The sequence below is a fragment of the Triturus cristatus genome, chromosome 11 (assembly GCF_964204655.1).
Source record: "Triturus cristatus chromosome 11, aTriCri1.1, whole genome shotgun sequence".
Lineage (NCBI taxonomy): Eukaryota > Metazoa > Chordata > Amphibia > Caudata > Salamandridae > Triturus > Triturus cristatus.
In genome coordinates, this window is record NC_140594.1 from 51,628,081 (window position 1) to 51,640,635 (window position 12,555).

General features: G+C 44.7%; 1 protein-coding gene across 1 annotated transcript in view; it reads right to left on the minus strand.

The window, feature by feature from the left end:
• The window catches only part of HIRA (histone cell cycle regulator), a 424,028-nt gene that overhangs the window by 31,986 nt on the left and 379,487 nt on the right, over positions 1-12,555 (minus strand). The window contains exon 21 of the mRNA XM_085632815.1: positions 1,784-1,889. Within this exon, the coding sequence (XP_085488941.1) occupies positions 1,784-1,889 (106 nt within the window). The remainder of the gene's footprint in view (positions 1-1,783; positions 1,890-12,555) is intronic.

The window sequence follows — 12,555 nt, forward strand, 5'->3', positions numbered from 1 at the left end:
CCTCTGGATCCAGATGGAACAGTGATCCCTGCCCACTGTGCACCCTACACCCACAGCCCAAGTCTAAGTGGCTTACCTGTGCAGTGAAGTCTCCCCAGCGATCCTGACCTCAAGTCTAGAGTTGGCTGACCTATCCTGATCTCCACAGCACACATAGTACAATAAATCTCTATTGAGAGTAGTAGTTTGGTACCAAACACTCCTGTGTTCAGTGAAGCCATCATGGTGCTGTGGAACTCGAGTTGTCGAGTTTCCAGGCCATTTACTCTCTATGGCTTGACTGGCACTTACAACATTAATGAATGGTCTCAAATATTAAAGGGGCATATCTGCTCAGCCGATATGCCCTCACCTGTAGTATAGTGCATCCTGCCTTTGGGCTGTAAGGCCTGCTAAAGGGGTGACTTACCTATACCTTAAGGCAGTACTGGGTGGCATGTCGACTGTTGTTTTCTCCATCACAAGGGTATGCAAAGCTGCAAGGGCAGTGACATGGTCCCAGTGAGGGAAGTCTCAGAAGACCCACTTCAGCTCCCAGGCCCTAGGTACCCAGGGTACCATTTATTAGGGACATACACCGGGCAGAAGTACCAATTGTGGATATGATTTGGGAAAGAAGCACTGGCACAGGGGACCTGGTTGGCAGGGACCCTGTGCAATACGACTGAACACACATTAAAACCACAAAAAAACTGGGGCCTGACCATGCAAAAAGAGGTGCTTTCTCACAAACTGCAAACTATGTGTGTGTTCTTTTGGGCTAGTCTGTGGTGACATCTATGACAAAATCTTTAAGAAGTATTTTCTATCCCTTTGTGTTTAAGAGAAGAACTATGGAAATCTAACAGATCTCGACCTTGCATTCTCCGACCACATGGATGAAGCCCATGTAAAAAACTAATCTTATCCTATTCTAAAGTGTTTTCTTGTCTTCCTCAACGTTCACTGTTGTTGCCGATGTTTCTCATTTCTCTGGTGCTTTCAACCCCTTTTCGGCACTATGCTCTGACTCCTCGGGGAACTATCACCTGGAGCTGTTGACCATACTTCCCAACACAGAAGTGAAAAATAGAATCTGAAGATGGTGACCACACACTGGGGCATACATCTGACAACATATGGGGATGGCTGTAACAACCTACTGGTTAATGGCAGAGAGAAAAGAAAAAAAAAAAAGAAAAGACAGACATTTCCTGACCCATAAACTACATGAAGGAACAATGCACTGTAGGTGTATCCAGAAAAGATTCACTCTACACAAGTTACTTACATCTAAACCTTCTTTTGCTGCTTACATATCACAGATTTAAATTTTTTCCACGTGCCTCCTTCTGGCTGCTTGGAGTACAGTCAATCAAAAAGTTAAATAAAAGCCTGATGCAAGTCCTTGGAGATGCTATTGGTGGGCAAACCTGGAAATCTGAGTAATTTGGCCTCTGCCTGCCTAACACTGCAGCCAGTTTCACTCCTCTAAGACCAGGTTTAGTTCTGTGTATTAGAAATTTTGGCGTCAGAAAAAAGCATGGAATTTTTCTAACTATTCTGCATGACCATTGACCCCACCTTGCCCATAGGACCTGAGCCTTTTACTTTCAGGTTGCAAAATTATAATTTAACCTATTTGTCAAATTGGATGTTAAAAAACATTGTCTATGAGCACAACTTTAGGCCCTGACAGATGCTAAACAATGACTCAGTTGCCATGAATCGATTGTGAAAATATCCGATCATGATCAGCTTGCAAATATGCATTTTTTTTGTCAGAGCGCTACTTGTCACTTACCACGTGGAAAGAGATGGATTGAAGCAGTACGCCTTTCCATTGGACAAGCTGAGTACCGGAATACCCCTCTGAGTTAGCAGCGTCTGTAAAACGGTCGTGTCACCCTCTACAGAAAAATACAAACTAATTTAATGCCTTGGAATGGGTCAAGTGCAAGCAGAAAATTAAAAGAAAGATACAAAGAGGACTGAAAGATGTTATTAAAAATCTTAAGAGCAATGGAATGCCAGGAGAGCTCTCCTATAAGAGGAACAACACAGGGGTGGTGCCTCCAAAGTCTGATTTAACAGTAACTTTTCCATCAGTTAACAAGACATATTAGTGTAAAAAACTCTATGGAACAAATAGAGGCGGCAATCGACACATTATAATGAATACTCGTCTTCACAATCCTGCAAGCATATGGAAAAAGTCATACACACTAGAATACTATTTGGTGGAATTTATTCCATTATAAAATAATCTATAAAAAATCTTTTAAATAGACGCAGGCAAATAATAAGTGAGTTAATGAGTGAACCCGAACATCAGTCTTAACTAGGGTATTACATCTGGGAGCTGAAGTGAGGTTTGTCATGAATTTAAAGGTACAACTGCAAACATTAAAGATCAGGGTATGTAACCTTCTTAGCTCTCCACCAATGAACTTGCTTGATTCTGTAGCTGAAGTCACTCAACATCCCTTTGGGCATGTTGGTGAGTGGGGACAGGGTACATGTCTCCTGATAGGTCTAGAATGGATGAACATGGGGTGTGGGGTTGTATTTCATTATGGTTGCACTTTGACTATCACTAATGGGGCATTGTGAGAAAGTGGCTCTATATATACTGTTCCCAAATAGGTGCAGTGTGTACAGAGTCCCCAGTCCCCAGAGGTTTGACAGACGCTAAAGTTAGATAAAAGCTTACTCTCTAAAGTGGTAGCTTGGTCGAGCATTAAGGCAGTATCAGAGGACAGTGTAAAGCACTTTGTTGTACACACTCAGTCAGCAAATGGTTTCACACACTCAATAACTGAACTCTAGGCCAATGGTTTATATATAAAAAATATATGCTTGTTTTATTTTAGAACCAACAATAGGTATTAAAATATACTTTCTCAGAATGAGATGCTTTATATAATTACTTTTGCAATATGCAATTGTCTTTTGTAAATAATTACAAGTGGTTGCAATAGGCAACACAATTCTAAACACAATAATACATTGAGTTCAATGGAAGTTTCAAGTTATTTGCAATAGATTACTTTTAGGATTACTTTTGTGATTCCAGGACTGGATCCTAGATTCAGTTCTGGGACACTACTTAGAAACAAGTGATAAAAGTCGACTTAGTTACGGTTATGATTTTTAGACAATATTTTGCTATTTTAAAAGTTGACGCTTAGAAAACATTTCATAGAAAACAGTCAATGATTCTCTATGGAAGAAAATTCAAGTTGCAGGTATAGTACGTTCTCGTTACTTTTGTAAGCCAGTACTGGGTGCCTAGACTCAGTACTAGGACCTTCATCCAAAACAGGTAAGTAATTACGTTTTCACAATTTATACGATTTTTAAAGAATATTTAAAGTTTGCAGAAATCGGCAGAAGAAATTTCACAGAAAAACAGTCAATGGTTTCCTATGGAAGAAAATTAGGTTACTGGTAAGTACGGTTGTGAATATTTTTCAGAGTCAGTGCTGGGTACCAAGATCCAGCACTGGGAGCTCACCTAATAGCAGGTGAGTATTTTCGTTTTCGTTACTCGGCTGATTTTTGGTGAATATTTTAAGTTTTGAAAAGTCCTCACTTAGAAGAAATTGTTACCCTATGGAGAAAATTGAGTTATCGGCTTTTGGGTAAGTACTCGACTGGCAGAGTTAAGGTTCTGGGCACAGACTCAGGGGTCTCCCAGGGTCAGGTAGGTACAGTTGTTACACCCTCAGCGGCACAGGGGCAAACGGGTGCAGAGAGAGTTAGGCCCAATGTTATCCTATGGGAGGCAGGGGGGCCTTGGTTGGTGGCTGCTGACTAGCAGGCCACGCGGCTGTGGGAGCTGGGCTCCTGGTCACTTGCTCCGGGCAAATGGGGTTAGTAGATCGGTGTAGAGGTTACACTGCCAGGGCCACTCGGGCGGCTGGGTGCAGGGTGCTTTTGAGCCTTCGGGAGCTCAATTGATTTCAATGGGAAAGCTCCGGTTTAAAAAAAAGACTGCAAGCTCGGGGACGAAGATTCTTCAGGTGCCACCACTACTTCGAGAGGTAAGTTGGGTAGTTGGAGGATAGGTAGGTACCCTGGAGTTGGGCACAGGGGGCCGCGGGGCACCGGGTGCAGGGCTTTTGGTGTCGGGAGATCTTACCCTCTGTTGATCGCGGTTGGTGGGGCACCTGGTTCTGAGGCTGCAGGCGTCGCCAGGAGCGTCGAGGAAAGTCCTTGGGTGTCAGACTCGGGGTCACAGTTGCCGTGGGGTCATCCTCGTGGTCTTTGTTCACTCCGGCACAGGCCAGGCTTGGCGGGTGCAGAGTGTGAAGGGTTCGCGGTTCCGTGGTGATGCCAGGGATTAGAAGCAGATTTGAGTAGAGCCTCTACTCATGGGAGTCCCAGGGGCTTAGAGCCAAAAGGTAGCCAGGTCCACCGGGGTTTGTGAGGTTGCTGGCCACAAGAGATGCCAGGTTGGAGCAGGAGCAGGTTCGAAGGTCGACAGGCCGGTAGGGCTGGAGCCAAAGCAGTTGGTGTCTTCCTCTTCTGAGCAGCTGCAGGGCAGGTCTTCTTTCTTCTTGCTCTTCTTTGTATTTCAGAATCTGGGGAAGGAAGGTTCAGGATTCCCCTAAATACTAGATTTAGGGGCGTTACAGGTAGGTGAAGGGCAGGGACCAATGGGTCCCTGTCCTGGGGTGGGTACACCCCCTATTCTGCCTCTCTCCTGTGGGAGGGGGCAGTAGCCTAGTCCTGATTGGGTAGGTCCTCCCATCTTCAAGACGGCGAGCGCCCGGAGATGTGCTTCACCTCGCCTCCCCCACCTGAGGGGTGTGTTTGGCAGGCTGGCACATCCCCTGTCCTTATTTGGGGTTTCCGGCCAGGCTTCCCGCCAGAGTGGGGGCTGCCAGTGGCCTGGGGAAGCTCACAGAGGCGGCATGCCTTTGAAGCTTCCCCCTGCCCATCCTGGGGGAGGAGATTTAGCACCTCGCCCAGGATGTGCATTGTTGCAGGCCCAGGAGAGCAGGGGCTCTCCTACCCAGGGGTCCAGCAACAGGTCTGTTGTGTGGCAGCCTAGGCAGCCTCCCAGACCAGACGTGGATTGTAGGTTAGGTTTCAGGGGGCATCTTTAAGATGCCCTTTGGGGTGCTTGGTACATTAAATCCCACACTGGCATCAGTGTGGGTTTAATGTGCTGAGAAGTTTGATACCAAACTTCTCAGTCTTCAGTGTTGCCCTTATGGTGCTGGGGAGTTTGTGTTTGACGAGCTCTCAGCACCATGTACTCTTAAATGGCAGCACTGCACTTACAGTGCCCAGGAATGGACTTGGGTACTCTAGGGGCACAGGGCTCATGCTCCTGTGCCCACACCACTGGCATAGGGCACCCAGCTAGAGGGGTGGCTGATGTATGCCAGTGCAGTTTAGGTGGTGGGCATGGCACACAGGGATGTGTGCCATGTCGACTCTTTGTTTTGTCTTGTACCCAGACACCCAGTCCGCAAGAGCAGTGTGTGTGTGTTAGGGTACAGGGCCTCTAAGGGTGGCACAATGAGTGCTGCAGCCCTTAGAGGCCTTCCCTGGTCACAAGGCCCTGGGTACCTAGGGTACCATTTACCAGGGGCTGACATGTGGCCAGGGTTTGCCAATTTGGATTTTGGCTGTTAGGCAGTTTTTAGGGAAGGAACACAGGCCTGGGCACCTGATTGGCAGGAGCCCAGGGCAAAACAAGGAAAAGTGCATCAGCTATCATGCAAAAAAAAGGGGGGGGGGGGTACTGCAACAGAAACCCACTTTCTTACAGGCATAAAGCACTGATCTAAAGGATGATGCTCACAAATGCTTTTGCTTTGCAAGTGCTATGTTCAGTACCAATGAGGGTGTTTTAGGAACTTTTTTGGTAGGACTTGGACATGTTGAACTTGACAGACTGAAATGCACATATGAAATTGCCATGCCTCACTTCTTGGCTAAAAAGCTACAGTATTTGCCAAGTTGGCCAAAGGTGTTGAATGGAACTTGCTAGTTGGTACATATGGCAATACTGATTTGAAATTGCTTTTCACCTCCCCAGAGCAGAGCGACAAGTACAAATGTCATATTTGGTTGGTTGGATGTTGCAGGTATGGACGTTGGTATGAGCAGAAGGTGATTGGGAGGTGCCCATGTCATCAAAACTCTGGATTATGGGAATTCCCACACTTTATCCTCTACAGGCAGTCATGGACGATGCCGAGTGGATACAGGAGGGGTGAGTGGAAATGGGCCACATATTTAACAATGAAGTATTTGTGAGGTTTGAAACTGACTGACTATGGTAGAGAGACAGACATGGAGTGGATTTCCAGCAAGGGCCCTGAAATTAAGGGTTCTTGCAGAAGTTATAGCAGTCTAACAAGTGGGCTTTGCATTGCCTGTCTTTTGTGGAGCAATGCAGAATTGTAAATCTGTGTCACTGTTAATGCTGAAGCTTAAATGGGATGAAGATTGCAAACACCACTGAAAGATGCTGAATGGGATATAGCCTGTGTCAGGAAATGCAAGATTCAAGCTCAACCAATTCAAGTTCCTTCACAAGATATTCCACGCCTGTGGGAGTTCTTGCCCATGATGTCAAGTGCGAATAGTGGGATTACAGTGTGACACTGAGCAGCTACATGCTGACTTCACAGAAGAGCGGTGATGGAAGAAGCAGAGGGGTGGTTAATCATTTTTTCTATTGTGTATTGTGAAAGAAACATCAGACATACAGTTGACAATAAGATAATTTCTGAAAAATTTCAAGTTGCTACATTAGGCGCTTATTAATTGACATTGCGTTGTTGTAAATAATGCCCTATAGATCACAATTTGAAGCAATCTGGTGAACTGTTGTGGAAAGAACAACACACAGCATACAGAAGTTCAGCACAAATAGTGGAGGGGAGGGAAAAGAGTGGGGGAGATAGTTATGTGTGATCTTGGAGTCCGTTGATTTGAGTGCTAATGCGGTTGTGTGGTATATTGGTGTGGAGGCTATGTATGCCCGAAACTGACTAATGCGGTTGTGTGGTATATCGGTGCGGAGTCTGTGTATGCCCGAAACTGAGAGGGGGGCCCTGATGTGACGGCATTACGGAAAGGCGAGAACTAGCAACCAGAGGAGGAAGGGGGGAGGGGAGTGGGGGGTAGTACTGTGGGTGGGGGGATTGGTGCTATGGTCATGGTTGGGAAGGGGGGAGGATAACATTTGGGAGTCGGATTGCAGGGCAAGGAGATAGGACCGAAATGTGTGCCAAATATCCTTAGGACGGGACGTGGGAGGATGAAGTGTAGAATATATCTCACTTTGCATGTCGCAGTAGGTCATACTTCGGAGCCATGCATCTTTTGTGGGACAGAACCAACTTCCCCAGTGCAATGCAGTTTCCCTTTTTGGCTAATAATAGGGCAATAGCTATGAATCTGCGGTGCTAGACCGGGATGTTAGAGACATTACCCATCAGAACCAGCATGGGGATGGTGCAAGGGTTGTGGAAAAAAGTGATGGCGCTTGAAACAATGATGTCCAATATGTGGCGATCACGGGACAGGACCATGTCTTGTGGACCACGTCTGTTCCAGATAAATGTCATTTGGGGCATGCCGAGGACCTGGAGGCATCGTACTTGGCCATTTCCAAAGGGGTGACAATGGATCTATAGACAAATCAGAAATGGAGGAGCTTGAGGCGATGGTTAGGAGATTCAAATTTATTTGCACACGGCTGTGAGCCCAATCCTTGTCCAAGAGTGGATCTCCCAGGTCTTCCTCTCAGTGACAGTAAGCCCCCCTCATCACACGTGTTTTAAGGCTAAGCATGTGTGGTAGAGTTTAGTGATCAGGTGGGAGCCGCCTGGGTCTGCTATGTGTAGTGCGAGAGGCGGAAATTCCACAGGTGATAAAATATAGGAGGGCATTACTGCATGAAAAGTTATGTACAGTCTAGTAAGAGTGATTCTGTCCATATATGATAATTCTTTGTCAAGAGCCATGACAAGATGTGTCCCAATATGGCCACCTGGAAAGAGGTCCCCAAAGGTGTTAGTCATTCTTAAATTTCGGTTTCAAATCCCCGTCAGCATTTCAAAGCAAATCATATGAGAGGCCGGAGTGCAGTGAAGAGAGTGAAGGGGAGGAAAAAAGACAAAAATTCAAATACAGGGTCTCTGGGAGTATAAAGTTTTTTGTTTAGATGTGGGCCCTAAACTACATATGAAAAAAAAACAACGCATAGTCTCAGATATACATACCTAACCATGGAATCCCTTATGATGTAAGCCAAATGGGGTACACATGAGACGACTGAGGGACAAACAGGAGCTCAACACATCATGCACATTAGAGGAGCATTAAGACTTGGGATGAGAATCTCAGCTTGGACTCAAAAAGTAGGAAGAGCCGTGTGGTGCTCTACACACAGATAGCAGCATAAAACTCTCCAGTATATCGATGATGCACAACTGCACTTGAAAATGTCCTCGGCTTCAGACATCCAATGCCCAAGCACTACCTGCACATCATCCACACCTGGATGTCCAGTGCCACCCTGAAGCTTAACCCAACACAGAATTCCTGTTATTTGCAGAAAACATCAAACAGTATAAACCTGGCTCAATGACATGAACCTTGGTAGCTTCGAACCACAAGTTTCATTGAATGCCAAGTCACTTGAATTCATCTTAGATACCAGTTTCATCGTCAAGGACCACACTGCCAAAAAACAAAGACGGCTAGGTACCTCCCTCTTTTAAAGAAAAGGCAACTGTTTCTTCCAGAAGGCGGCTTCAACTCCTCATTTCTTTACATCTGATGTTGGTAATGCCTGACTCCATGGGCTCCCAGACTCCAAACTGGCACTGTTTAAAGGCATCATATATGCTGCAGCACATCTCATCCAAGGTGTAAAGAAATCTGATCACATCAATGGAACTCCTTTGGTTCCTATTATCAGACTGCTCGACCTTAAAAACCAGCTGAATCATTTACTAAGCAATCAAGACCAGCAACTCTGCTTATCTTGCAGACAAAAGCCCAACACCTCTGGTGGATTTTGCTACACCTGTAACCAGGACACCATCAGACTGCAGATTAAGAAGTGTAAAAAAGAAAATACAAGGCAGTAGGCCTTTTTTCATCTATTCAGCCAAGACATGGAACAACATCATCATATACATCAGGATTACACCAATAATGCTCTAATTTAGGAAGGAATGGAATATGCACCTCTTCAAAGAAAACCACAACACAATGCACTAAATGTCCACAAACCAGATACCTCCGTTATCAACTGTTGACCTTATGTTTATCTATGTACCATGATGTGCTGCATTTTGACTAGGTAAACACAACAGAATACCACATTGTAGGAAAGTGAGTTTCTGTTGCAGTAACTTCCCACATTTTGCCAGATTTGTGATGCACTTTGAGTGTGCCCCGGGTCCCTGCTAATCAGGATCCCAGGGCCTGTGTTCTTTCCCTAAACTGTACCCTTGTTTCCACAATTGAAACACCTTTGTCCCTTGTAAAAGGGCCTTGTGACCAGAGAGTGTCCCTTAGGGCTGCAGGAGCACTGTTCCACCCTAAAGGATCCCATAACAAACACATACGCCCTGCCATTGGAGCCTATGTGCTGTGGAGTAGCTAAACTAAAAGCGTCAACATAGCACACCTTCCTGGGTGCCATGTCTACCCACCACTGCCCAGTCATTTGAAAGTACTGCATAACAATCTACTTACCTGTGACCGAGTTCAATTTGGTTCCTAGAAATAAAACTAAAACTAAAGTAATATCTTTCTACAAACACTGGCCTGGGGTCAGTCATTGAGTGTGTGTTCCTGCCTAGTATCAATATGTACACCAAATGCATTCACACTACCCTCTGTTAAGCCTAACTGCTCAGCCCAGCTACCATTAAATTGAGAGTAAGGTATTATCTACTTTAACCTCTGCCATACCTTTGGGGACTCACTGGACTCTGTGCACACTATACCTTACTTTAGTATAGTATATACAGGGCCAGCTTCCTACACACATAAATACACATACATACAGATACAGTAATGTTATGAACACAGTAAAAGTGCTTACTGTCAGCTTTTCTGTGACTTTAATAGAAAGTGTTGAGTCCTTAGAGCACACGCAAAACTGCTTATTTAATCATGGTCAACATTTATGTAGGCTGACATGTTTTTTGTTTATGTGTAAGTGCACAGCTATTACAATATGAGCCCTTTGCAGCGTAAACATATTGTTTACAAAGATATATACTCAATGCCAACATCTGGATCAAGCTGACACATTTTCCGTTATGTTAGTTTACTCTGACAGTGGGCTTAATGTCGTCAAAACCCGTTTTATTTTGTTACTATGAGATAAAATTAGTGGTCAAAGGGTATAAATCCCCAGGATCTGAGTAGAAGTGGTCTTAGTGCTAGAAGTGTGCCCAAGAGGTCACATTAGATTGCTGAGCCCCTTGCTTCCAGTCAGAGAGTTGATTCCTGAAGCCAAGCAGATATTCTTCACCTAGAGCACATATTTTGCTTCAGAGGAATAGCTCTGATAAGAAAAGGCTGCAATGTATGTTACATCATGTGCACATGTAGCTTGGTTTATAATCAGTTTGCACCCGTCTCATCTTCTCTCTATTGCCGATCACAAGCATTTTCGGAAGGAATTAAAAACGTGGCTATTTGATCAGAAATAAGGCAGTCTAGATTTGAACACCAGTCAACTGGAGTTTTGCAAGCGCCATGAGACCTTTTTGATGATTTGTGCGCTCAACAAGTTTCTTTAACGTTTACTTTATGCCTGGTACCATCATACTCTCATTGAGGCCTGTAGATCAGATTTTTTGGCCTTTAGAGCCAATATTTACATTCTGTTCTTCTGCATAAGATAAACACTTTGGGCATATACCAATTCCAATACTTTTGAGTGAGGTTTTAGCCATTTTTTATAGATATCTTACTGTATTTATGGCCATTCTACTTTTTGTATAGCACTCACCAGTATTTTGACTTTTCTACTGCGTTATATATAATGTGTTGACAACCGTGTTACATATAGTGTCATAATAGCAGCAATAATTTATTTGGATGCTGGTGTAGTACTGACATTACGGTCTCTGGTTATTGACCAAGCGGGTCCTGATAAGATTTTTTATAATGAGCAATGTTTTTCTAATGAGCGACATCGACATTGACTCATTCTCTGCCACACATGCTGTCCCCCTTCCCCATTTTTCTACGCTTTTCGAGCAATGAGTAGGCATCATGATAATGTCTCCGTTGCTATGACTCCTGATGCGCGGACTTCATCACGTCATGCGTATACGCACGATGTTACTGGTTGCCTCCTACACAGAATTTACTTCCACATATTAACAATATTGGATGCACAGCCCCTCACTCCCTCCAGAGTCCGGCACAGAGCACCACTGTGATACGAAGCTGAGCGAGCGCTCTCAACGGGTTTTTAAACTAGCAGTATTTTAAAAACATAGTAAGAAGTAAGGGCTGATCCTCGCTGCAAGTGCTTGCTTAGCCAGATCTTGGTTGATGCTGATGGCATGCAGTGCTTAGCTAGCTTGTATGGCATCTCGCATTTCTTAGCTTTCTGTTTGCGGAGCACTAGATCCATAACAGCTGCGGGGCCTTGTGAATGTATTCCGCCTGCATGTATTATTTGGCGCACATAGTGTGTTTTTGAAACAATAATAACAATTTACGACATTCCAGACTATCTAGAAGTACACGTTCCTCCAATTGCGATCCATTAAGGCATGCCTCACAATTTAAGTATGATGCACAGCTGTTAGATGTTGTTCCATTACGTTTAAAGTACTTGAGTATGGACATGATTATCTACATTTGTGACACCACTGTGTGCGTCTTGCTTTTGTCTGCATGTTGGCTTGATCACATTGTTATGTACAACTTCTGAAGAAAACAAGTTACTTACCTGTAACTTTGGTTCTCCAGTATTGGAAACTAGATTCCCATGCGTGAATCATTCCCCGTCGTCGAGATGGGAGTCCCCGGTATACATAAAATAGCAATAGAAACCATTACAAAAGATGTTCTGGATGGATAGAGTCAAATTTTCTGTATTGAGAGTCAGACCGAGATTGTCGAAAAGGCCTGTGCACGCTGCGACCGATTCCTCTGCTGCGTGCTTGGTAGAAGCCTTCAGCAACCAGTCGTCCAAGTAAGGGAAAACCTGATGCTGTTGTTTTCGTAGAAAAGCTGCCACTGAAGCGAATACTTTTGTAAAGATCCGCGGAGCAGATCTGAGTCCAAAAGGCAGGACCTTGAACTGAAAGTGGCTCTTGGCTACTGTGAAGTGCAGAAACCTCCTGTGGGCTGGATGGATGGGTACATGAAAGTATGCGTCCTCTAGATCCAATGTGGCTATGTAATCCCCTGAGTTGAGAAGACGAAGGATGTCCTGCAGAGAAACCATTTGAAATGATTGTTTGATAAGATAGGTGTTGAGCTCCCTAGGATCTAGAATAGGGCGCCACTGTTCTAAAGTCTTCCGGACCAGGAAGTACCGGGAGTAGAAACCTTCTCCCC